Source organism: Apis cerana, linkage group LG9, assembly GCF_029169275.1.
Source record: "Apis cerana isolate GH-2021 linkage group LG9, AcerK_1.0, whole genome shotgun sequence".
Classification (NCBI taxonomy): domain Eukaryota; kingdom Metazoa; phylum Arthropoda; class Insecta; order Hymenoptera; family Apidae; genus Apis; species Apis cerana.
The window spans coordinates 2,501,945-2,529,105 of NC_083860.1; the positions used below are offsets into that span (position 1 = coordinate 2,501,945).

Genomic DNA, 27,161 nt, shown 5'->3' on the forward strand with positions numbered 1-27,161 from the left:
ATATTATATATTATATAGTAATTTTTATGATTTTATAAATTAATATTAAAATATATTTTTTAAACGTAATTAGTATTTGAGTAAAATTTTTGATTTCTTATTATTTGAAGTTTATATTATTAAGTAATATATTATAATATATTATATTAAATAATATTATACAACAATATATTGTATAATGTAAATATGAACAAATTAATATTGGATATCAAATAATATTAAATATCAATACCAATATTATATTTTCATAAAAAATAAAAATAAATATTTAATAAAATAAAAAATAGTTAGATCCTCGATAGTAAAGATATTCAAAAATTTATTGATTAATATATGAAGAGAATAATATTGTTCTGTTATTTGTTATTGTTATATAATTATCTTATTTGAACTAATTAAAATTTCTCAATAATAACATTAGAGTAGTACATACAATTAATTAAACATTTAGTATTACTTTCTTTTTCTTTTTATATTCAATACTATGTTTAGAATTAATTAGAAATTAATGCAATAGATATTAATAATAGATAGTAATATTTTCATTTATTTTGATAGATTTTTAAGAAAAATATTTTCTGAATTAATGAAATTCTAATTTTCTATTTTTTTGGATTTAGAGAAACACAATATTATTTAATACACGAAAACAAAAATTAAACTAAAAATGATGATTTAAACTCATAATTTTTTCTCAATTTATATATGTTTTTCTATTATAATTTAATATTAATAAAAAAATTATTATATATTAAATAATAGTTGTTTAAATAATATGTGCTAATAATTATAATTAATAATAATAATTGGAATAATTGTGTAATTAAATTGACTATAATTAAATTGATTATAAAAACGAACAAATGGCAACTGTAAAATAAAAAATAAAAATTCATCAGATATGAATACAGAGAAAAACATGAATGTGAAGATTATTATTCTCTGGATGAAATTTAATTAAACCGCGTTACATTTATGTTAAACGGATTAAAACCATTTGTTTGTGTTCACAGGCCTGAATTTCGCAAATATAGCAGTAGACCGAGCAATATACCATTTTCTAAGATTGAATAATTCTAAAGTTTTAGAAATTACATCATTTATATTCTCTGTTTATCAGTGTCATGTTGACTTTTACCTTAATGCATCAAATAGAAGAAAGAATGAAAGTTTCAAACCGACAGAAAGTGAATATATTGTTTTAGATCAAATATTTTAGTTGAGATAAAACAATTATAGGTATTTGTTTACATACATTTATAATTTTCATCACTAATAATTGTTAATAATTATACTATATATTTAGATTTGGATATTGCATAATTTTTTTTCCATTCTACTTATTTAAATCATTTTTATTTAATGTATCTATAGTTTTAGAAAAGAAATACATTTTCTAGAGAGATGGAATAAAAAGAATTTGCTCTTTGCAAATGCTCATTTTATCTGAAATTATTGCTGTTAAAATATTGCAATCTTTGTCTTAATTATTCGATTAATGATACTGAAGAATGAAACGATATTTATTTTCTCATTTCTTTGATCACGATTTCCGACTACATGTTCTTCAAATAATTTAATAAAAACTATATTATTTTCATTACTGTCATTAAAATTTATCAGAGCATTATAATTAATGATATAAAAACATTTAAGAATAAGGGAAACAGATGGATCTAGTAACTTTGATTAATACAATTAACCAAAATTGATTATTTAGATTATTTTTCGTGAGACATTCTATTTTTGAATATATATATATGAAATATATATTCCTGAGATAATCATTAATTGCTTTTGAAATTAAAAATTGTATGTGACAACTATTCATCATTATTTATTATCATTAATACAATCGTGCCATTATTTATCCAAATAAAGAATAATATTTTATTATTTTATGGCAAAACATTTAATTATATATTTTTTAATTTCATATTTTAATTTGATATTTGTCAATGATAGGTAGATACACCAGACAGCGTATTGCAAAGTGGATTAGGCATGGGACCAGATATGGGACACACTATTTTACGTTCTATGGTTGATCCAAGAGATTATGATCGGTTAAGATACTTGCAAATGAATGGAGGCCAGCCAAACAGCTTCGAAGAGACTATACATAGGGTATGATTTTCATATATAATAAATTTATTATTGATTATTATTGATTAATGATAATTTATGATAATTTACAAATATAATAATATTTAAATTGTTGAATAAATATTTCATTATTATCAAGCTATTAAATTATCATTAATCATTATTCATATAATTTATAGTAATTAATTTTTTGTTTCTGAAAAAAAAACAAATGTAACAATAATTGTACATAAAAATCTTTTGAAAATAGAGTAAAAAAATAATTATTTTATTTTAAAATATTAATTTATAAAATACTAAGAAAAAATCATTATATATTAATTAATACTATAATGCAAAAAAATAAATAAAAAAATTCATTTGACACAATCAAATCTTTTTGCTATTAAAAATAAATATATAATTTTCATTTTCTCATTTTAATATATAATCATTTAATCATATTTTTGCTATAAACATTTTATAATTTTCTTTGTCGAAAAAATAAACAAAAATCAATTTATCGTTTGTTTGTTGTATTATCGTAATTGAAATTGATTTATTTACATTTATCGACAAAATTTTTCAATTTTTAGTCAATGTAGAGAGAGATTTTTTACCGGTTTATATTTTTCAGCTGAAAGTTCAAGAGGCACTGAGAAAGAAGGAACGATTTCATAAAGAACACGAAGAGGTGAGTGCAATTTAAATTAAAGTTCACTCTTCCCTTTTTTTAATTTACTAATGAATTCTTGTCTATACGAATGCCAAATAAGAAAAGTGGGTACATTTATAAAAGAAGAGCGAATAGACGCAATAAGCATGATCAATTTAATAGCATATTTCATCTCGCAATTTCTATTTTCATTTTTATCAATCGTGGAAATATGTTTATAAAAATTTATATTATATCTAAAAGAAATATATTTCCAAAAAGTACATATTTTTTCTATTAATTAATAAATTTATAATTATTATACAATAAAAATTGATTGTGACATTATAAATATATATATAATTATTATAAATTTTAATGGATAAATTTCAAAAGCATATAGAAATAATCGAAGAATGATTTAAAAATAAAAAAATTTTGTTAAATAAAATTACAAAAACTTTTCTCCATATTTTCTGAATGATGAAAAATGAAATCTTGAGATATTTTATCATTAAGTTAAATATCATTAAATAGAATTCCATTTTCGAATCTTATCTAATGCTCTATTTATTAACTTCTGTTAAATTCTTGACTATACTGAGCGTCACTCCAATTATACGAACATTTACAATTCTGCAAACATTAATTACCCGAAGAATGAGTAAATGTATGTTCAATTTTAGTTATCCAATTATTTGGATACTTGGAATTGACTATTTGAATAATTTTGAAATATTTGGATAAGTATTACTTTTTTCTCTAAAATAAAATAAAGATTTCTATGTGTATATTTAACATGTAAAGAATATTAAAAGAATATTACATTTTAATATATTTTATTATTAATTTTATTATCATATGAATTGGAAAAATTAATGAATCTTTACGAATATTAATGAAGCCAATAAATATACTTTCATTTTTATTTTAATTTTCTGAAATATCTCTTTTCATTTTCGTGATGTGCATTATTTTTAATTGATTTTCGTGGTAAGAACGATCTATTTGTATTTTGAATAATAGAGAAAAAATATAAGAAATAATAAAGAAAAGAGAGTTTTCCAAAAGGAAATTTCTTAATAACTTTTTAAAAGCATTAATCTCGCCTTCCCTCTAAGTATCTACGACGTGTGTGGAAATAAGTTCAAACTCGTAAAGGAGCTCGTAGAGAGAACTTGGAATGGTGTCGTTGAAGTTTGTGGAGAGGACTGGTCAAGATTTGAAATGGGCAACGCGAAGAATCAACTGGATTATCTAAGATTGTTTGACAGAAGTTTCTAAACTTCTTTGTAATAGTAATAGAATTTGTTGTCCAATTCAGATGAAAATTTGACGTACACTGAATTCTCTGCTACATTATTTTATATTTTTAAATTGGATTCTATCTTCTAAAAAAATATAATTTTAATAATTCAATGAAAATTTATATAGAAGGAATAAAAAATTATTGTTATTTTGTATACAGGATAAACTACATAAAATCAAAGGCTATTAATTATTGAAAAGAAATCATAGAATTATATACAACAAAAATAAAAGATGATCTTATTTAAGAAATAAATATATAGGATGTATATATAGAATAATATACAGGAATTATATTCTTTGAAGGATTAATTCTAGATGTTAAAACAAACAAAAGTTGGTATAAATAAATAAATAAAATAAAAAAAAAATATCGATTGAGGCTTATTTATTAAATTATTTGGAATTTAATTTCGAGTTAGATGAAGCGAGACGAAAATAAAATACGAAATGGTGTAACGATCTCACGCTTTTCCTATTTCTTTCATCTAATATAAACTTCAATTGTTCATAATTTAATAAACAAATCTTAGCCAATATTTTTATATAGAAATTTTCATGTTTGTTTTAATCAAAATCAAACTTCATTTTCTTTTCTTAAAGATTTTTTAAAATTGTAATTACACATTTACTAACAGAAGATACTTTTTGATTGATCAAAAATAAAATTAATTGAAATAGTATAGAATATATTATACATGAACAAAATATTGAATTTTAATTATACGAAACTGAGGAGTATGCGAGAAAAGTTAGCCCACCATCCTTTTACAAAATTTAAGAGATCGAAATGGGTCTCACAGAAATTGGCCGAAACTGCCTTGTTCTCCTGGCCCTGGGCTACTCGAACAGGCAGAAAAAGACAGAAAGAAATAAAGCGGAGAGTTTCCTTTGAGGCTGGAGAACAATATGGAAATAAAGGTCGGTATCCGTGTAAAAGTTTTAGTGTCACTTCTACCTTCGAAGGTTTACTGCTCCCTAGGGAGGACCTTCTTTCTTTTGCTCCCCTACCTACCTTCTATTTTCTTCACCAACCGGTTGACTTCTCTTTTGCCACGCGAGGAACTGCAGGATAATCCCGTGGGCGACCACCTCGTCAACTATCCTCATCATCGTCGATTCCTTCTTACGCTTTTCGGTCCTTTCCTTATCCTTGTGATTGATATAATATTTTAGGCGTATAAATTGTTAAACATTCTAGATACAATAGAGATGGAAACAGTGGGAATATGAGATTTTTATTTTTTAAATAATAATTAGGCTACGGATATAATGAACGTAAAATAAAATTTTTATGAATATAAAATAGAATTTAAAATAGAGAATATTCGTTTTTCGAATATTATAATGCTTGCTATATTTTAAATATTTTTTTTTCTTTTTGTATATCATGTATATTCTGTAGATTTTTATAATAAGGAAAGGAAATTCTACATGAAATATGCTATAAAATATAATCTTTGAGAGAAATAAATTATAAAACTATATTCAAAATATAATATATTAATAAATATATTAGTGATATATAAGAATCATAATCACAATTTGTTTTATAATAATCATATGTATAAATTTTATTCTGCACGAATCCATTTCCAAATTTTTTTTTTTGATATCTGAACGAATGATTTTTTATTATTAATTTTCATTATACTTTAATATATTTAAAATATCAATAATTTACTTTCTTTTTTCAAAATTGCAAAATTAAAATAATTTTCTTTTAAATATAAGTATGCAAAAATCTATTTTTCAGATATAATAAAATTTGTAATAATTCTTTTGTCGATCTTAGAAAATTTGTAACTATAATAGAAGTTATTTTAGCAACATTTTGAAAATATTAAGCAGTACAAGTCAATGGAGTAGTCAGATTCAGTCCAAAGTACACTGTCGAACCTGTCAATGCAATGTTTCGAATTTGACATATCTATTGCTATTGAACATGTAAGCAAACATAAAATGGATTTCTGTAGGACTATTAAATCTCTGCATTTAAATTATTAATTTCTAGATTTTAATTTCTTAAATACAAATTTGGAACTTTTTAAATATCTTATTCTTAAATTTATACCTTTTTTCAATTTATTAGTGACAGTAATGAAATTCTTTTGTATTAAATAATGATCAAAATTGGAGTGACATATTTTTTACAAATTATATATATATTTTAACATAAAATATCATGATTTTTAATCCAGAAAAATCAATATTTCAAATAATCGATTTAAATATATGAATTATGCTAAGTGTTTATAGCATAACACTTAATAACTCTATTAAATTAATATATGTATATAAAATAAAGATAATATAGAAATATTTATTCATTGGATTATTCATTTTGTAAGAGCGGAATAAATTTACAAATCGTTTTTTAATAAATCTAATAATAGTACAGTATAATAACATACTGGAATTTTTCATGTTATATTACAAAAAAAACTAATATAATTTACATAATATTTATATAATTTTTTGAATTTCTAATTTTATATCTTTAAACTATAAAAATATCTTATAATTTAATTAATCAAACATATTGATTAAGGACACATCAACTATAAAACTTTCAATTCAATACAATGAAATAAATAACAGATAATAGTCTTTTTAGCAATCAAAGTAGTAAAAAAAGTAATTAGTATCTAATAAATAAAACAATAAAATTTAATGAATAAATTTTTTTTTTTAATTTTTTCATGCCTTACGTATTTTAAAATTATAGACTTCAAGATACCATTTAATACTTTTAAAAAACAATATGCTATTATAATTATTATATATACCTTTCATATAAATCATAATATATAAATAAATTAAACAATAATTTATTCACAAAGATCTTTCTTCCATTTGAAAAAAAGAATTATAATTATTAATTATTAATAAATTAATACATTACTAATTTTTATTCTATTTAAATGATTCTCAATCAAACAGATAAATCGCGCATCGTTAAATATAATTGGCTGGCTAAATTTCATTCGAAAACGCTCAACCAAGAGATCAACAATGCCAAATTAATGCCACGTTTCTAATCAAGTAATCGAATGGAGGGTTCATTCATTCGATCTCGTTATTGTCCTGTTTCAGATACTGAGGGACATCCGGCAGGGTTTAATGCAGCTTGGTCGGGACGGACGGGGTCAGCTCCCTGGAGGTGAGTACGTCAAGGAGTGTAACCTCTAGCTAGTTGTCGCCTCTCCGCGACTTACAGCTCGGCCTGCTCGATCCAACCGGGCCACGTCCTCATTCGTGTGTATGTGTATTCTATGGAGCGTGTCTGCCTTGAGCAGAAACGAGCCACGTGCCAGCCAGAGCCTTGAGAATCGACTCCCAAACGCCTGACACTTCGTATATCTCCGCGCACCCTCTAGGGACTCATTTAGCGCTTTCGTTCTCCGATGATTCTTCCCGTGATATTTTTTAAAGAATCTCAGCGCGATGAAACGGAACGCTCTTGTAGACGAAAATTTCTCGGGCGAAAGAGATCCGGGAATGCGATGAAACTGAATGGTCTCTCAGACAAGAATTTTTCTCGAATAAGAGAAATTTTCGAAGGAAATGAATTTGATGTTATGGTTTGTTATATGATTTAGAGATTTTTAGAACAGAGTGTTCTAAATGAAATTTTTGTACATTGCAAGATGAAAAAAAGGATTTGGAAATTTTTTTCTTTTTAAAATATAATTTTTTTGTTTATGATAAAATATTATAGAAATATTTTTCAAAAAAATAAAATAGAAATCACTTATTTTTGCAATGAAAATTTTTGCAAATATTTTATGGATTGTTGAAAATATTCAAACATTTCTGTTGATATCGAATTTTTTATTCGAATTTTGTATTATCAAGATATTGTATGATAAAGTTTTTTTGTTATTATTATTCATTTAATATTTAAATAAATCATCTTGCATTTCATAAACAAAAAAATATAAGAATTATTGATTACTCATAATCTATAACAATAAAAAAGAAGCTAATACAACATACTCTTCTTTTATTTTGGAAAATAAATAATCTATAATGAAGAGAAATTAATTTATTGACTACAATAAACACAAAATTAGGAATAAAAATTATTATTTTTATATGCATATATAAATTTTTTACAAATTTTTACAAAATATAAAAATAATTTTTTTACTGAAATAAGAATTTTTATAACATATGATCTTCTTTCTTTTTTCAATCAATGTTCGTTCTCTTTTTTCGTGTCAGCTCCTGACCTCTAGTACCATTGTACTAAAAACTTTATCATAGTATAACGTTTTCTATTGTACATTATAGTGGTCTTTGTTCATGAAAAAATTTATTTCAGAAAATTTCTATACATATTATTCAATTATGAAACGTTTAAATACAAATTAATTTATTATGACATATATTGTGTTCGATATAAGAATGATTTGCTTTATTGCAATATTTACTTCTAACACAAAATTCATATTGTTCGTAATTCTATGCTATCATCTTTAATTCAAATTAATATTTCAATGTTAATACATTTTACAATTCAAAACAATTAAAATTTATTATTTTCTTTAACGATTAAATTATTTTAGAAAATTATTTTAGATTAAATTGTTTCTAATTTAAATATATAAAGTTTTACAAAATTTCGAAGTAAATAAAAAAGTTTTCGATAAATTTTATGTAAGTTTAAATAATAAATAATAATTCTGTTTCATATGAAATATTATAAATACGCGCAATATTTTTGATTTATAAAATATCATTTGAAAGAATAAAATTTTCCGTTTTTTTCTGCTTTCTAACATTGTAGTTAATAAAGTATTAAAGTTTTATTAGTAAGATTTAATTGTTCTACTTTATTGTAAAAAAACGTTTCCAAACAAAGAGATTGAAAATTTGAAAATTAATTTACACATATTTAAAAAATATTTTCAATTAAAAAAGGACTTTCTTCACTACTTATTACACTCTATATATACACAAATTTTCAAATTAAATAAATTACCTTATTCTTATAAATACTTTCGTGACCATCTGTACATTTTGAAAATAAAAAATTTCCAATTCTATCTACGATTCATCTTTGAGCACAATAAAACGCCGGTCTACTAAAGTCCGGCCACCTATTTTTGAAACATCCTGTACAAAATGCCATAAAGAGGATCAAATAAAATATCAAGAGTAATGTTTCGGATATCCTTTAAATTCCGTATTACCGATTTATCACTGACTGGGGGAGTTTTATTTGCGATTGCATCGCCGACGAAGGCAATAGCACCGCCACGCTACGAAGCCCCTTCTATGTGCAGGCTAATCTCGTTATCGTCAACAACCGTCGACTGCTTTCTCCGCTGGCTCGCTTTTCCCGATCCCCTCGTTTTTTCTCGCGCCCACACGCACGTGCACGATCCTCAGACGCTTGATTTCGCCCAGCCTTTCTCACCAACGCCACTCGAGGTCTTCTCGCGTCTCGAATTACCACGCATTAGCGCCACACGCTACACTTTATAGGAAAGAAAGACGGTGCGATTTCTCTTCGAGAAGTTCCTAGTGAAAGAATAAGGATTTAATCCGTATTCTATTGATTGAACTTTTTTTCTTTGTGTAAATGGAAGAATGAAATTGATGATGAGAGAAGAAATGTATATTGAAATGTATATTTGAAAATTGCTTGTACAGAATAGCTTTGGAAGATCGATTCTAAAGGCTACAACAAACATTTGAATAATAATTGCTCTATTATTCTAATTAATAGGAAGACAAGAATATCACTTTTTTTTCAAAAGAATGCATCTCGCAAATAATTTTTCGTTTCACTATTTTTATTTTTTAATATCAATTTCTCCGTGGATATCCCAATTCTAATTTTTTAAATATTTATAGCTTCACTTTAATAATTAATATATTCTAAATATATACAATGTCATATTCAAAATAAATATTATTTCTATTATTATGATAAATTAATATTTAATGTTACATAAAATTTTATGACAGAATAAATAAGAAATAAAAACTTAGATTTACTGGAGTAAATTATCCATGTTTTAGATACGAACAAGAACATTGAAACGTTCATAATAAATCCTTGTTAAATTTCAGTCATAAGATAACTTCATGATTTAATTATATATAATACCTCTATATAATACAGATAAAGTTTCAGTATCTATATAATATAATAAATTTACAATGGATATTTCATTAAAGAAAATTGAAATTTACTTATTATAGAGAAATTAGAGAGATTTTCAAATATTTTTCTATTATTCTCAATAAAGTCAAGAATTATTATAAAACAATTATTACAATCATTAAAATACGAAATATTAATAAAAAGTTTGGAAATATTAGTTGTTCTGTTAAAATGTTCTGTTTAAATCATAATTATTTTACTATAAATTACTTTATAATGTAATTTAATATTTGAAAATACAAGATTTAAAAGATAGAAAATTCTATTTTAATTATTTAAGAAAATATAAATTTTATTTTTAATATTCAGATGATACTTACATGTACGATGAAGATGCACGTTGTGGAGGAGGATTGGGTTTAGGTCCTGGAGGTCAACATTGGTATGACGAACCACCATATGAGTCAGATCCCGAAGATTTCCTTATGGGAGCAAGTGGCGGGCCAGTGCCAACTGCGACTATACAAAATGGAAGGTAAAATACAACAAATATATTTTTAACATTCGAACAACTGATCCTGAATCGTTTGTGAGGACTTTCTAATTTATGAAAAAGTAAAGTTAGTATATTTGAGAAAAAGAAAAGAAGATTTAAAAGAGAACAACACAATACCATGCGCTTGATATATAACATAAATATAACAAAATATATAATAAATAATTGCACGAACATTATTATTGGTTTGATAATGAAAAGAATATCAATTATGTATCCATGCTTATGTACATGTATATTTATAGACTGTTTTATTAAAAATCTTGATATAAATTTACATCAGCATTTCAAAGTTTTACTTTCCCAATAAATTCTACATTATTTCTCTCGTAATATTTTATTTAATTAAATATTAAATGTTTAATATCAAATATTATTTTTCGAAATCAAATAATATAAAATATTTCACAGAAAGTGAAAGTTTTAAAACTTTCTTATTCTTAATTTTTTTAAATTATTTTTCAAAAATAATTTTTTCCAACAATTTTTTATATTTTCTTTCGTTAAAAAATTATAAAATTAAAAAAATAATACATTCAATTTTATAATATAAAATCAATATTGTTCTGAATGAGATTATAAAAATTATTACCAAATTATATTTTCAATTTTTTGAGAATATTTTTTTATCGATATTATCTTTATATCGATTGAAGGATTATTATTTATATAATAAATAATTGTTATTTATTATATAAAATATTATTTATTTCATTTCAGAGTATGTTTCACGCTAAATTTGAAGCCCGAGAACAGAAGTGAGGGAATTATTTCGCTTCGAACTGCCGGAGACATCAGCCTCCCACGAGATCGCTCTAGGAAAGGAGCAACATCGACAATGCGAGGGCTTATTGTGCCACAAGGTCACAATAATCCACCGGCCATCATACCACTTACACATTCGAGAGCTTCTCGAGAAAGTGGAGACTACGCGAGCAGTGATGTCCAGGTAAGTTCATACAAAGTATTCCCTATCGAAAGATATCAGATATATATAGTCTTATCAGAACGATAAATGGTGTAAACTCAAAGACACAATATTGAAGTATTTTATATACGATAATACGAATTGTTGTTTCAATTTTCAATTTCTTTCCAAACAGTGTTTTAGAATTAATAGATATTTTCGTTGACAATTACATAATTTTTATTTATTATTATTTAATATTATATTGTATATATAATTTATATTTGTTTTATAAATATTTTAAAATAATAATATTGGAGATTTTTTATCGAATAGGAAAATTGAATACAATCAGGCTCAAGATAATCTTTATTTGTTTTTGTAAACAGAAAATATAAAATATAATTATCTGACAATATTAAACAACAGGTTTTCGTGTTAATCTTATTGTCTCACATACGTATGAATATTCATATTTTAGTTTGAACTTTTGTATCGTTGCTTATTATGAATTATTTTGAATTCGCTTTACATTTATTTATTGATGTTTATATGGTAAATACGTAGAAATTTTATCATAAAGTAGTGATAAATTCTCGTTTCAATTTTATATCAAAGAAAATAATTTATTGTTTATAATGTACAATTGATTAATTTTTTTTATTATCTTATAAAGGGATGCCAGAATCATTAATAATTATTACAACTATATGTTATTTCATAAATAATCTATTAAATTTTTGAAATAATAAAACTGTCGACTGTGTCGGTGGACACGAATAGGAATGATTTTTCAGCAAATGGTTTCAAATTGCATTTTTTTATTATAAGTATCAAATATTATTATTATTGATATCATTAAAACACTTCTTCATTAATGGAATTGCTATTAACTATATTACTAACATTGTAATTTATTATAATATAATATAATCATTAAATTTTTAAAAGTATTACTATTAATATTATAATTGATATAGTTTTGTTTAAATTCATTTATTAAAATAAATTTAAACAACAAAATTTGATATACTTTATGCGAAAGTTATGAAAGTACGGTGAAAGCTCCATATTCACAGAAATACAATGAATGAATATAAAGAAATATAAGATTCTCTATCAATATTCAAAAAAAATTAATCAAAAGAAATCATAATTAATTGAGAATATTATTTAGAGATAAAAAAAAAATTAAGGACTATTCTTCAAACAAAAATAAAATAATTGTATTAACAACTTTGTTTACTAACAATTAAAAATTCATAAAAAGTGCAAGCAAATCTTTCTACATAAATAAATGTAGCATAATGTAGCATAGTATTGCAATTAGCAGCATTAAAATATTTAACATTTATCTTTATTTCATATATTTATTATTATTTTTACTATATAATTATATTAAATAAATTTAAGTTTTTATATACTTTATAGATCATTATTCAAAGTTACAAATAAAACTTTCACATTAAAAAAATGTGAAAAAAGAATTTTGTTCTCAAAATTTATTCAGAAAATAGAATACCATGCTGTTAAAGTCATTTTTTATTTCATCCCAATATCTCAATCGATTACTGAGATAGCAGAATTCAAATTCCATAGCATTCAAAACAATGTAAAGATTATAAATGGATCTAGATTTTTCCTGGAAATGCATACATTCTTCCAGGAATCACTTGTCTGAAGTTTGAAATAGGTCAGTGTGACGAGGCACGAGTGAGAGATCCGAATGAATGACAAGGATAGAAAGAGTAAATGGTTAAAAATTGTCCTTTTCTTTACACGACGATATCTCGAGAACAGGAAGTCACATCAAGATAAATAAAAAAATGTTTCAAAAAATAAAATTCTATGCTTCTAATGATCATTTATTCGTTAAATGAAAATTAATATCTTCGAAATTATAGCGGTTTAAATTTTTCTTAATTTTAATAAGATTTGATCAAGTTTGAAGATAAATTTCATGATTAATACGTTTTGAAGAAATAATGATATATTGAAAACTTTAAGTTGATTTAAAATCTTAAAATCTTAAATTGATTAATCATTATTTAATCGATTTAATTTAAATTTAATTGTTATTGAAGAAATTTGATTTTTCCATAAAAAAAAAAGATCTTTTTTTTCTTTAATTTTTTTATTTATGATTTTGGTCTTATTTTAGCTTGAAAAATCATCTCTTAAATTTTGGAATATTCTTTAATCATGTATATTAGTAATACGTAATAAAATTTAACTTTTTGATTGTACATACTTAATCGTTAACAAGAAAATTAATAAATCATAAATATACATAATATAAATCATAAACTATAATAATTTATTAATTTTAAAGTAATCCTAAAGAACTAATAGAGATATTTAAAAAATTTATATTAATTCGTTCATTTAAATTGTTCAAATTATGGCCAATTATAAATACGAGCATTTCATTGTAATATAATTTTACGCGTGTCTTTCATGTCTTTCAAATCAAGATATCAAATATTAATGTCTTCATTGCCAGATTTCTTTCCAATTAGAAATGCATAGCAAATTGGTTTGACACTCATGAATATGGATATTTATCGTATCGATTAGTTGTGCACCATCAAAAATTCCGCTCTCTAGTATAGTTTTACCATTCTAACAGATATTAACAGACCTTTCTTCAATTCACGTAGAGATAGATAACTGCGCCAACACAACTACATATATCTATGCGAACTAAACGATGTGTCTCTTTCTCCCAATATGCTTTTCGTTGAGCTTAACGAACCGAACATAACGAATCGAGCGTTGTGGAAATCGAATATCTTGATGCATGAAATACGACTGTTTAATTCAGAAGTCGGATCACGCGAAAAGAAATTTTATTTTTAATAAACTAACAATATTTCCATATTATATTTATATCTAAGCAATTCAAACTCGAACTTAAAACATTATTTTTCAATTAAATTTACGATAAATGTTTTAAGATATTATAAGTGATGAAGTAGTGAAATAGATAGATTATATAAAAATAATAATATCCCATATAAAAATAATTATTCTTATTTTTTTTTAATATTATTTACTTCACTATTTTTTATTTTTTTAATGTAGCTTAGTCATATGATATGAAATATATTAATTAAAATAACATGTAATAATAAATATGTTAAATCTTAACTTGATATTTCAGGAAATTTAACTCTTATTTTATATTCTGATGACAATAATATTATTATTATAAACAAATAATTTATCGATATACTCAATCTATTTATGCTATTAATCAATATTGTATTTAAATATTAAAGAATTTTTATAATTCTGATCATAGAAGCGGGATATACCTATTATTTCCTATTCTGACATCTAGACTGACGGCCTAATTCTCTATTTCTTTCGTATATATACTCATACTACTTCACATACTAAATGTATCATTACTCATGTAGATATGGCCTGCTATTTATATATATATATATATATATATATATATACTCTGTTATATGCAATTTATTTTTACGGTTGACACGATTTTATTATGATTATATTCTTTTATAAGCAACTTAAATAAATTGTACAAATACAATGATCGATTTAAAAATAAGTGAAAAGAAAGTCGTTTATTAGAGAAAAAATGATTTCTCATTTAAAGATAAATTTCGATCAAATTTTTTCTTTTTTTTTTTTTTTTCTTTTTTTTTCCTACTGTTTTTAAATTCTTCCTATAAATGAAACAAAGTAGAATTTAAGCGTGTTCCAATAAAGAAAAGTTTTTTCATACGACGATGAGTTGACCATCCGTGCTTCATGAACTCGACGGTGAATGGCTGAGAATGCAACTTTCCAGAAATTTAATTCAAAGTTTTGGAACGTCTAGTGCGCTGCTCTCAGTTTCTGCTACGTATTAGGGTGTCTTATCGCAAGTTGTACGCTCTACGTTATTAACAATATATCAGGAGTTTGTATATAAAGGCATACTTTCAATCTACAAGAGAATGCTTTACTTAACATTTTCTTTAGGGCATGTCTCGATGGAAATTTGATCAATTTTATTATTTTCTTCCTATTATTATCTTTAACGTGACTGGATTTGCGCTTCTACACATATACATATATATATATCGTTACCTATTTACTTATTTTCACACGAAAAATCACTTTAAAATAAACAAAAGTTATAATAAATGAATGTTTTAAAAATACATACATACAGTAGATACAATTTTATATAATATTTTGATAGAATAAGATACAAAACATGTAAAAGATTATCGTACAATTGAAGGATTTACAACAAAGTAATTTATTTGTAATTTTTTATAATACTTAAAACATTTATAATTGGATTATGATTTAAATATTATCTGAAAAAATTATTCTGTTTCATTATTAATATCTTTTAATATTTAAATCATTAATATTTTTATTTGTGAAAATAAAATTGAATTTAAAAGAAATTGAAAATTTTTCTTTACTTATTCTTTGCTTGTTGCAAATCCTTTATCAAATATAAAGCAGAATACACCGAATAAATCAAACAAATAACACAAACAAATATAAATGTGATTATCCAATTTCATCTTCTAAGAAGCTCATGGCATGCACATCTTTTGGGCTGACCCTCGTATATGCACGTATAGTAACTATTTTTTATATTCACGATACACATACTGTAACTCGTTTCGTTGTAATCTCGATTTACATCATACATGGTATTTTTTTTTTTATTTTCACGTTTGATTTCAAACTAGCATTTCTTTCCATAACGACCGATTTCCTCTAACAGCATTTTACATAAGTGCTAATAGACCAAACTAGAGCCCGCTTCTCCTTTACATATCCGTGAATTAGAATTGTCTCTGCGAGTATCAAACTGCGTTTTAGAGCCGGAGTAGCGGCGAGGAAGGACTATCGCCAAGCCAAAGCAGCGACTACGAGGATCAAGAAGAACTTGAGAATCAGCATCCAGCCGCCGTACACACAGTACGTGACATATACAACTCCTCCTTTCACAAATGTCTCCTTTTTCTCTACTTTCTGTCCTTTATTGTCGTCGTCGTCGTCGTCGTTGTTGTTGTTGTTGTTGTTGTTATTATTGTTGTTGGCATACTGTGTTGCATGATCATGTGGCTATTTATTTAGAAAAAAAAAATCTTTCTTCAAATGTGCAGTAGTGAAAAGTACTAACAAGCGATATATTTGTTGCAGTTGTGTGCGGGATTGATTCTAAACTTCGGCTCGAATCGGAAAAATTCGGGCGGGATCGGATACGATCTCGATATCGTTTCCCGTATTGTTCGGGATTCGAGCTGACTTCGGATGGACTCGGCAATAATCGAACGTATTCGGCTAATGGGTTTAATAAGCTGATTGGAAGTACGTTTCTGACGCTTAAACCAATCCGATTATTGTCGAGCTAATCTGAAGTCAAACTAGAATCCGAACCTATGTTTGCAATCGAATCTTTCAAAACTCCAAACAATTCGAGATTATAATTCATAACCTCGAGTTGCTGTATACTTCTGGATTAAAATTTTTCGAAAAGAAAATAGATTTTTAATAGTTTGTAAACTGTTTGGAATTTTGAAAACGTAAATTAATAAATCATAAATTCTTAACTTAATAACTTCAATATTTTCATATTCTCGCACAATTCTGCCATTTATATTCTAAATAAATAAAAAATAATGTCGGTTTTATCGAAGTTAAAATAAGAGACAAATTGTTATCTAAATCTATAATTGATCCAAAAAATTATTTTGAATCTTTCTTATATGCGATAATAATTGTTTTTCATTTATGTGAAAAAAAAAAAAGTGAATAATACAATCGACATTATTTTTTTCATTCTTTCAATACGATATAATTATGGTTTCCATTTTAAAAATTCATTATAACGAAATATTTAGGATATTTTCTTTCCTTAATTTTTTCAAATTTCTTGTACCTTGTCTATCTTATGGGGTAAGTAATTTATTCATACTGCTCTCGCTCGTTTCATTCATTTCACTCATCTGGTTGGTCATTTCGTAGCAAAGCTTTCAATGCCAATTGTTTGATTTCTGGTCTGGTATTTGTATAGCTGTTAAAAAATACACGATTAACTCACTATAAAAACGTCGTTCTTTTAAATTTCAAGCCAGATCGGTGAAATTACGAAAAAATTAGTCGAAAAATTGCGCAGTGTCAAAACGCATGCGAGCTTTTTCTTCGTTCAAATTGTATTCGTGCTATATTATTGCCATCGATTAGATTTGATAGTAGAATTTCATCAAAGACGTATACATCAAACACGAAAGTAGACGCTTTTTTTTGAACATGATCACGAAATATACAGCCATACACGTGCGTCTACTCCACCGACAAGTCGACAACGACGTCACGCAGGCCCAAAGCTGAGGTTCGATAGCCTCTGCGAATCTTCCATGGTCGTGCCTTATGCATAATCGTTGCATGTTCTCAAAAACCACAGAAGAATCGTCACAATCACGAGAAAGGATCCAAATTTCAGTCTCCCTTGTAAAAAGACTTTGACAGACTTGTGCAACTCGATCAAGGAGTTGTGCGAAACGAAGAGCTCGGAATTTGCAACTCGAAATTTCACGCAATTCGTCACGATCTTTCGATCTTTTTTCTAATAATGCATACAATAATAAATATAAAAAGAAAAATAAGAGTTGTGCCATAATTTTCAAAATAGGAATACGTAATCTCATTTATAACTTTAATAAAATTCTCATAAAATTATACAACATATGATATTTATCTTGAGTTCAGATATTTCATCATTAAACACATTATTGAATTAAAAATGGGCCCTCGTTCCGTGCACCTCTTCGATTCTAATTTAACGTATTACGTATTGTGAAGTTCCTCTTTTCATTTCCATCGATACAAGCAAAGATTCCAAGTGAAACTTTCCCAAAAACTTTTTGACGTTTATGAAATTCTCGATTCGAAATTTCCAGTCAGAAGCTAGCGCTCTGCTCGAGGGGGACGCCAGGGCGGGGATCGCGGGACGTGCGAGAAATTTGAGGCACGACGTGCAGCGGAAGATTTCAAGGCTGCGCCAGGATCGCGCCTCGTCAGAGGCCTTCCCGTGCAGCGCGAGCAGCGTCGAGAGCCTTCCAAGCGGAAGTGGTTCGAGCACGCAGGCACTTGTGCGTGCAGGAAGCAATCACAGTTCGATATCCTGCGAAGACAGGGACGCCATCAGCCCAACGTCTATTGGACCTGTGCTGTGCAGAGCCAGGGCACTAGTCGATTATACGCCCAGCCCTTATGACAAGGAAGCGTTAAAGTTTAAGGTTTGTTCTCGAATCGTTGTTTAAGAGTGTAATCACCCTTCGTGCAAAGTATCATATGGAGGAAGCATCGATACTTGGACGACTGATCGTTTTGTAAAGATTATACGTTAGATTTAACTGGAGCTAAGACGGAATATAAAGAATTAATATAAAATATTTGAAAAATGTAATTTATTATATATCTTGGATAAGTACGAGGCCTGTTTTCAAACCTGTTTTTATAGACGCTTCAATAAGAACATTTGCGTAAAATATTATATGTCTAGCTCTTGGAATAAGGAAACATTAAAATATAAGATTCTTTTTTAAATTATTATTATTATAAATATTCCAATTTATTTTTTTTTTTTTGACAAAATATTATATGCCTTATCCTTATTGTTTTTATGAATTAAAATATTTTTCATAAAATATTATAGTTACTATCAAGTATTTATGTATTCATTAATAACAAAAGCGTTTCTCAATCCTTGCGAAAACTATCTCAGCATTGCCCTATTATCCTCTCCAAAGAATTAAACTTCGATATTCCGAAATAAAATTCAATATTCTTTCTTTTTCAAAATTCTTTCTCTCTCTCTCTTTCTCTCTCTTTCTCTACACGACTTCGCGATAATAATGAATGGCGAGCATCGGATTCGATTCCGCGTGCACTTGGCTCGAATTAGAAATTGTAAGAGGTTTTCGAGGTTTTTTCACGTGGAAAGTACGAAGCGAATTGCAATTGTGGCTTTTGTTGCAGAAGGGAGACATCATCGACGTGGTACAAATGAACAAGAGCGGGCTGTGGAAGGGTGTTTTGCACAACAGGATAGGCCACTTCAAGTTCATAAACGTCGAGATACTAAACGACAGGGTTCCAAGGCGCGGCGAGCCCGAAGGGCGGGGGAAGTGGGGCCAGAGGTATAGGCAGAAGCCCGGTTCCGTTCAAGAGCTCTTGCAGAGAATGAATCTTCAGGTAGAGAGCAATATCTTGCCACGGCTCGAACAAACTGATTCGCATTTGCATCGCTTCGAATGCAAAGCAGGGAAACCTGCTTTTATACGTTTCTTTATTCGCCTGGACCTCTCTCTTTTCATCCATATCCCACCACCCAGGCTAGCCTCCCTCGCGTGCACCTTTTATATCGCTTACAATACACAGTTCCACGAAAACTTGGCGTGTTCCTTTTTTTGTCGACACTTTTTTTTTCTTTTCTTTTTTTTTTTTTTTATATCCATCTTCCTCCTTTCCTTATCTCGTCCTATCGATTTCCCGCTTGCCGCTTTTATCTCGTTCTTATCCTGTTCTCGGATGTTACCGGTGATGAATGTTCAGCTTCCTTCTCTCGTTAACGTTCAACCGTTGGAAATTTAGAAGGTGGACGTATGTAAGAAGATATTTATGCTGTGTTAAATTCACTCGATTAAATAACTAATGGAATTAAATGGATCGCATCATTAAATAATAATTTATAATGATATAATTATAAATTTATCTTTGGAATTCTTAATTAATATTAATTTATTTTTTTTTATTATCCTGGCTATAAATTCAATCATACTTTGAATTATTGATCCATAAAGACAGAATTATAGTTGATTTACTACTTGTACTTACATAAAATACTTGTACTTACATAAAATACTTTTTTTGACATTTTATGTAAATTAAATTTTTATACTTCCACGTTTCATCGAAAAATCATATTTCTTTTATATTTGAAGCAAAACTTAATGTTAAATACAATTCATATATTGAAATTGATCAATGTTATTGTAATCAATTATTTGCTTTCTGAAGAGTCACTAATATTAATTTAATTATATTTTGACATTAAAATTTTCAAAAGAAATTTTTTAAAAAGTGAAGCTTTCTAAATGTGATTTATAGCATTCTAGATAGTTTTTAATTGTTATACTTTAACTTTCTTTTAATAATTTGTAATAATTGTTTGAAATGAAAAATTATGAATAATTCTTAATGTAAATTTATTAAGTAATTCTTATGAATAATTCTAAATGAATAATTCTCTATTATTAATTCATATTTATTTAATGTGATTATGAATTAGTTACACGAAACGAAAATAGAAATAATGAAACTTTGTATTTTTACAGGAACACATTCCTGTTTTTGTATTTAACGGATACGAGGATCTGGAACTCTTCAGGGAAATTGAAGCCGCAGATCTTGATTACTTGCGTATACATCAGCCAGAACATCGTGCTAAGATACTTACAGCTGTGCAACTATTAAATGATCTTCAATGTGAGTTTCTAGAATTTACATTTCCTTTTCCAATAGTAATTAAATTCGTATCTTAGTTTACCATTTTTCTTTTTTAATAGTTTTAAATTAATTGCTTAATTAATGAATGAGTAATTATAAGAAATTTACGATTATTTGAATTTCTTGAAATTAATAATCTTTCAAAATTATTTAAAATTTTAGAGATAATTAATCGAGCAGTTAATAAAATTACAATTGATTTATATAATTTTATTAAAACTGATAAAATAATAAGATAATCAAAATTATATTAAAGATGTGTTTATTTAACTTATTAAATTAATAAATATAAACTAAAAGATCATAAAAGTAAAATATTTCGCATGTTTGTATAGAATTATTTATATCTTATATAAAAAATATATAAAAAATATATTCCATTTTTTTTCAAATTTTATAATAAATCCCTCGATTTAAAAAGAACCAAATCTTCAGAGAAAAATCAGAGAAGAAGTTAATAAAATGCTTAATAAATTAATGACTATAAAGAATAACAAAAATTCGTGATAAACTCATATTCAAAATTAATATCCAATGACATATTAACAATAATATATACCACACCTCTTAAAAATATCTTAATTTTCAAACAATTCAAATCCAAATCGAAAAAATACAAAATAGAAAATATTTATTACATAGATATTTCCATTAATACCAAAATTGCAGTAGTAAATAGAATACTACACAAGTTCTTGTTCTGTTCTAATAGCCGGAAGCGAGGGCGATTTAGCTTCAAGCTCGGAGGGTGACGAGGTAAGTCGACTGGTCTTAACCTCTGGCCAGACATCCGGCCATTGTTCACCGTTTAATCGTCGCCAGTTCCCGCGGGACTCTGGCTGTTACGACGCTCACAAGAATCCCACTAGCCGGCGAACCGTAAGCCCGGAATCGACAACGACTACCAAGCTGCCCAGAGAGAACAATCTCGATTCCGCGGCGCCTACGAAGAGCGTAAGCGGCGTCAGCACAGAAGGGAGCACGGTGACCGACAGCAAGGACGACTTCCACCCCAACATACCCATCACGGCCAACGTGGCCGGGCAGAAGGAGGGCCAGTTCGATAAATCGCCATTGCTTCGTAGCGGAAACGTTCGGTTCATCGCGAAAAGAGGGAATTTCGGCGAAACGGTGGTGATCGAGGACGCGTGCGAGGGCGGGCAAAAACTGGGAGGCATGGTGAAGTACGTGGTCGGGAGCGGTGACCTTGGCCTCGAGAATAGCGGAAATATGACAGGTCTTGGACAAAGGGGTTGCCTGAGCGAGAAATCGAGCGACTCGGGCGTCAGCTCATCGAGCATCAGTTCTGCACCGCCACCTAGGGACAAAGTTCTTGCCAACGTTGCCTCCGACTCACCCACCAAGAACTTTGGTAATTTCACCAGGGCGTCCCCCACCTCTCAGCCGGCCACCAATAAGAGCCAGAGTGGGGAAGCCAGTTACCAGTAAAGGATACTGATAGAGGAGGACAGGAGACCGATCCCGATTCATCTTGCCTTTATATTGTATTTTCATAAGTTTCATTGTAAATTATTGTACACTTACTACGCGATAATGTAAACGCGGATTTTTAAAAGATTGTTAACAAGATCGTGCAATTTCGATGGAGTTTTTCTGCTGTATCCGTAAGTATTCACATATTTGCCCGAGGAGGGATTTTAACCTTTTCGACGGATTCATTCGATCAAGGAAGGTATGCATGTAGTATATGAATGTACATTGAGAAAATAAGTTTTCATACCAGTGAACGATGATCGAAATTTCGAAAGGATACGTACACAAACGCGATAGAGGAGATTGCTACATGTTTCACGCCCGTTTGTATAACTATTTTGTAATATACTTTCATTGTCTATTTTGAGAACTTAACAAACAAAACATACTATCTATAATGAATCTTTGGAGAAGGGTCAACTTGTTGAAACTTATTGAGACGACTTATTGAATATGACTGAAATGATTTATAAAATGTTATGCAGTGATATATCTAGTATTCCTGTAATTCAGTTTATCGAATGAACTTAAAACCGGAACGTAGAGAATGGCTGTAAACCGAGAAACGAGCTTAAATGGAAAATGCACGTACGGATATGGAATCCTTTCATAGAATTCACACGTTCAAGAACCAATCAATGAATAGCGGTTACTCGGTGTTTAATATTTTATTTCCTCGTTAAAAGCAATATATTTCTTCTCTTATTTTATTTTTTTTTTTAAATCCATCCTTGAATCGAAAGGAATAACGCTTCGCTAACTTTTATTGCCTCGTCGATTCTTTGTCCTCGTTATTTCATAATCAAAACTTCGCGGCTGCTCGTTATTTTTTTTTTAATGAGAATTCCAGCTTTATCTCGATATTGGATCAAAGCTTTCCACGTGATTATTTTTCACTCCGAGTTTTTTATGATTCTCGGTAAATGAGACGATGAGAAGGAAAGGGGAGACGAGTCAGATATAAAAATTTATACGGCCTCGACGAGAGGAACGAGTAACAACGTTTGTATCGTGCACGAATGGAATAAAATTTTTGGCAGTACGATGAAATATCGAGAAGAGCCGTGTCACTGCCAATCATTTCATGATCTCGTCTATCATTTTCGACGCTCGTAATAATTACTAATGATAATATTGTGATAAGATTGCATTTACATCTAAATAATTTTTGTAAATAGATTAAAGATTCGCAATAGAGGATTCGTCTTTGCAATTTGTATACAATAAGCTACAGAGAACAGAGACTAATGAGATGTTTAACGAGGAATAACGAGAAGAGACACGTTGATCTATCAATTCAACAGTTGGACTTCAATCACTTGTTTCAGCTGCCTATATGAGAAATGGAAACTTTTTTTAGATTAAAGACTGCCAACAGATTAAAACTTTTTGAACACGTGATAAAATGTTCGTTTGCTATTATTTTTGAGACTAGTTTACTTTGATGAAAAGTACATATGATTTAACGATTAAATAGTTGACACAGAAATATGAAAGATAAGGATTATTATGTAATAAGAAAGAGAGAGAGAGAAAAAGAAATTTGTCGTTGGATCTTATATTCTAAAAAACTTATTTATTCGAAAATTGAAGAATATGTGAAATTGAATAGTGATCAAGTTGGATAAAATAATAAAATAAAATGGTAATGTAATATACAGTTTAAATATTTTTCCTCCTTCAAAATAAAACTACATTGCATTGTTATTGTATATAACTTTTGTGCATGAAATAGTGACTTTTTCAAATTTCGAGACAGAAAAATGATAGTTAATCAATAATTATCAAAATAACCTTTTATAAAATTATTTTATCCAATCTTATTGCAACTAATTGATTTTCCTAATGTTTTGAATTATATCGTTATTAATTTTTCGTATGAAAACAATACATTTACTAGTACATGATCGACAATCCCCATCATCGATGCAACTTAAAAGTTAAGAAGTTCTTCGACAAGATGGTAAACTGTACATGTGTATATTGACTATATACCACAAAACAAAACGTTCAAAGTTACAAAGTTTTTGTATGTATATATACAACACACATAGAAACCTAATGATGTTTTATATTGAATCCAACTTTTGCCAAAATTTTAGACTATGACAAATCTATACATAAAAATATACATATGTTATATATCACACCGTTGGCTCTTATGTACATCTTTTGTATAGTGTAAAATGATCGATGAATTTAAAAAAAGAAAAAAAAAAGAAAAAGAAGCGACAGAAGAACGAGATCAGGAATGAAACTCGAGGATGGAAAACTCGTGAAAGAGGAAGAAAAAAAAAAGGAAAAATATCGAAAGGACACAATTATCAAAAATAATGATTTAAGAACTTCTATTGCATATGTAAATAGAATATATTAAAAATATATATTCGTTTCGATAGAACGATTCGATGACTATCCAAAATGGCGGAGACTGATGAAGCAAACGTTAGAGAATCTTATAGACTTTAATGAAAATGCATGTTTACCTTCTTCATTATTATCGATTTACAAAAGTAGCTTTAGGAGATTTAATCCCCTTTTTGTAACAAGTCTTGTTACGCTTTTTTCGTACGACCATTGACGAATAGAGCATCGATTCTATATTAAAAAAAAAAAAAAAACTTTATAGAGATATATAACGAAAAAATTCTGAACACTCGTGATTCAACTTTGGGCAAAAAGGCCTAAAAAAAAGAAAAAAAGAAAAAAAAATATATTAAAATAAGTTGATACACACACACATACATACACGCACACACATACACACACGCTGCTTCCAGAATAGCGATTGTTTTATAATACGTACTTTATCGATATACCGCATTAAGTGATGTTGTATTGCAAGGTTCGATCGTATCTGAACGATGAAAACGATGTTTGCTTGTGTTTGATTCAACTGCTGACATCAAGTATCGTCTGTAATGTCCAACGAAGGCACACACTGTAACAGGAAATTTTAATAGTTTTTTTTCGCAATAAAAAATAAAAAAATAAAAAATAAAGAAAATAATCCAAAGCCAAAATCTTCGTTACTTCATGTGCACACAAATTACGATAAATGATATAGTTGGTCCGTTCCGTCGAGAATAATATTGTAGAGAGCGAATCAAAAAAACAAAAAAAAGAAAAAACGAAAAAAATGTAAAAACAAAACAGTAAATGCAGGATGAATAGAAAAAAGAGAGAGAGAGAGAAAGAAAGAAGAAATGCGCGCGAAAGTGAGAGTGTGAAAGAAAAAAAGAGAGAGCGAGAGAGAAATGGAATGCGTGGAAAAATGTTAAAAATTAGTAACGTTTTGAGAATATTAGATGCAAAAAAAAAATAAATAATAATTTTATTAGTTCGAAAAGTATGCAATGTTTGATGTAAAAAAAAAATCAGATTCGTTATAAAAATAGATGCAGTGAATTATAATCGAAAATAAGTAATTTGAAAAATAGTTACATGAAGGTAAAGGTGTGTTAGTAAAAGAAGAAAAAAAAAACGTTAAGTGTGTTTGTGTGCGATTCGAATTTCGTACTGAACTGAACGAATGGACGATCTGTCTTCGTCCCGTAAGGATCGATTATTTAATGGTGGACACCGTGAGGCTGAAGATCTGAAAAATCACGGTGTCTAGTGATTGTCGCTAAATCGCTAGTGAAGAATGAAAGAAAGAAAGAAAGAAAAAAAAATTATTAAGCATCTACTTAGCGGTCTAGTCCATTTTTTCTTGCAAAGTTTACAATTTGATGCGATATATGTATAATGTACATAAAGTAAAGGGATAAAACACACACACACAGGATTAGGGAATAGCAATCGCCACAGCGTGAGTTGCTGAACATTTTTATAAGCTGATTTTTGTATTTATTGATTAATTGCGGGTTTTATAGAGATTAATAAATTCGTAATTCTTATCGTCTCTCAGTTCTTGTATGGTTTCCAACAAGTGTTAATTTATTGACTGTGAATAGAAATAAATGATGAAAGATTCAAACGAAATGTTGTTATTTCTTGTCCATCTTCTTATAAATTATTTCTTCTAAAGCTTTTTTTGTGATTAAAAAAAAAGTAAAAATTTGTAACTAATAGATAATAACTCAACATGGATAATACTTTTTAAATAAAAGAAAAAAATCCTTATTAGATATTAGATAAATAAAATGGGCCAAAAAATTAATATTTCTAAAGTTATAAATAATTATCTAATTTTATTAAAGATTATTCTGGTTTAAAAAACAAAAAATTATAAATTTAATATTTTCAAAATTAGAAATTTAATTAAATTAAATAATTTATTAAAGACGTAATTTAACATATTAAAATATGATCCAAATTTAGTATTTTCAAAAATTATACATATAATTATGCTTAAAAATATTATATGATTTTGTATATATCTTATCTTCTAATGAGAATTTATTTTTATAACTAAAAGTTTTACTTAAATTACATTATTTTTAATATTTTTATTAATCATACATATAAAAAATTAAAAATAATA

At 27.3% G+C, this 27,161-nt stretch overlaps 1 protein-coding gene across 3 annotated transcripts in view; it reads left to right on the top strand.

The window, feature by feature from the left end:
• LOC107995988 (SAM and SH3 domain-containing protein 1) overlaps positions 1-26,659 on the top strand; it is a 468,575-nt gene extending 441,916 nt beyond the window's left edge. The window contains exons 6-16 of one of the 3 annotated variants that reach the window (XM_062079882.1): positions 1,966-2,127; positions 2,723-2,779; positions 7,145-7,211; positions 10,536-10,701; positions 11,443-11,671; positions 16,487-16,585; positions 18,571-18,909; positions 19,652-19,867; positions 21,010-21,160; positions 21,894-21,937; positions 22,004-26,659. In XM_062079882.1, coding sequence (XP_061935866.1) covers positions 1,966-2,127; positions 2,723-2,779; positions 7,145-7,211; positions 10,536-10,701; positions 11,443-11,671; positions 16,487-16,585; positions 18,571-18,909; positions 19,652-19,867; positions 21,010-21,160; positions 21,894-21,937; positions 22,004-22,630 — 2,157 coding nt within the window. In that variant the 3' untranslated portion in view covers positions 22,631-26,659. Of the gene's footprint in view, positions 1-1,965; positions 2,128-2,722; positions 2,780-7,144; positions 7,212-10,535; positions 10,702-11,442; positions 11,672-16,486; positions 16,586-18,570; positions 18,910-19,651; positions 19,868-21,009; positions 21,161-21,893 lie in introns of all 3 variants that reach the window. The other 2 variants (XM_017053828.3, XM_017053837.3) reach the window with 2 other exon arrangements.
• The last annotated feature ends 502 nt before the right edge of the window (positions 26,660-27,161 follow it).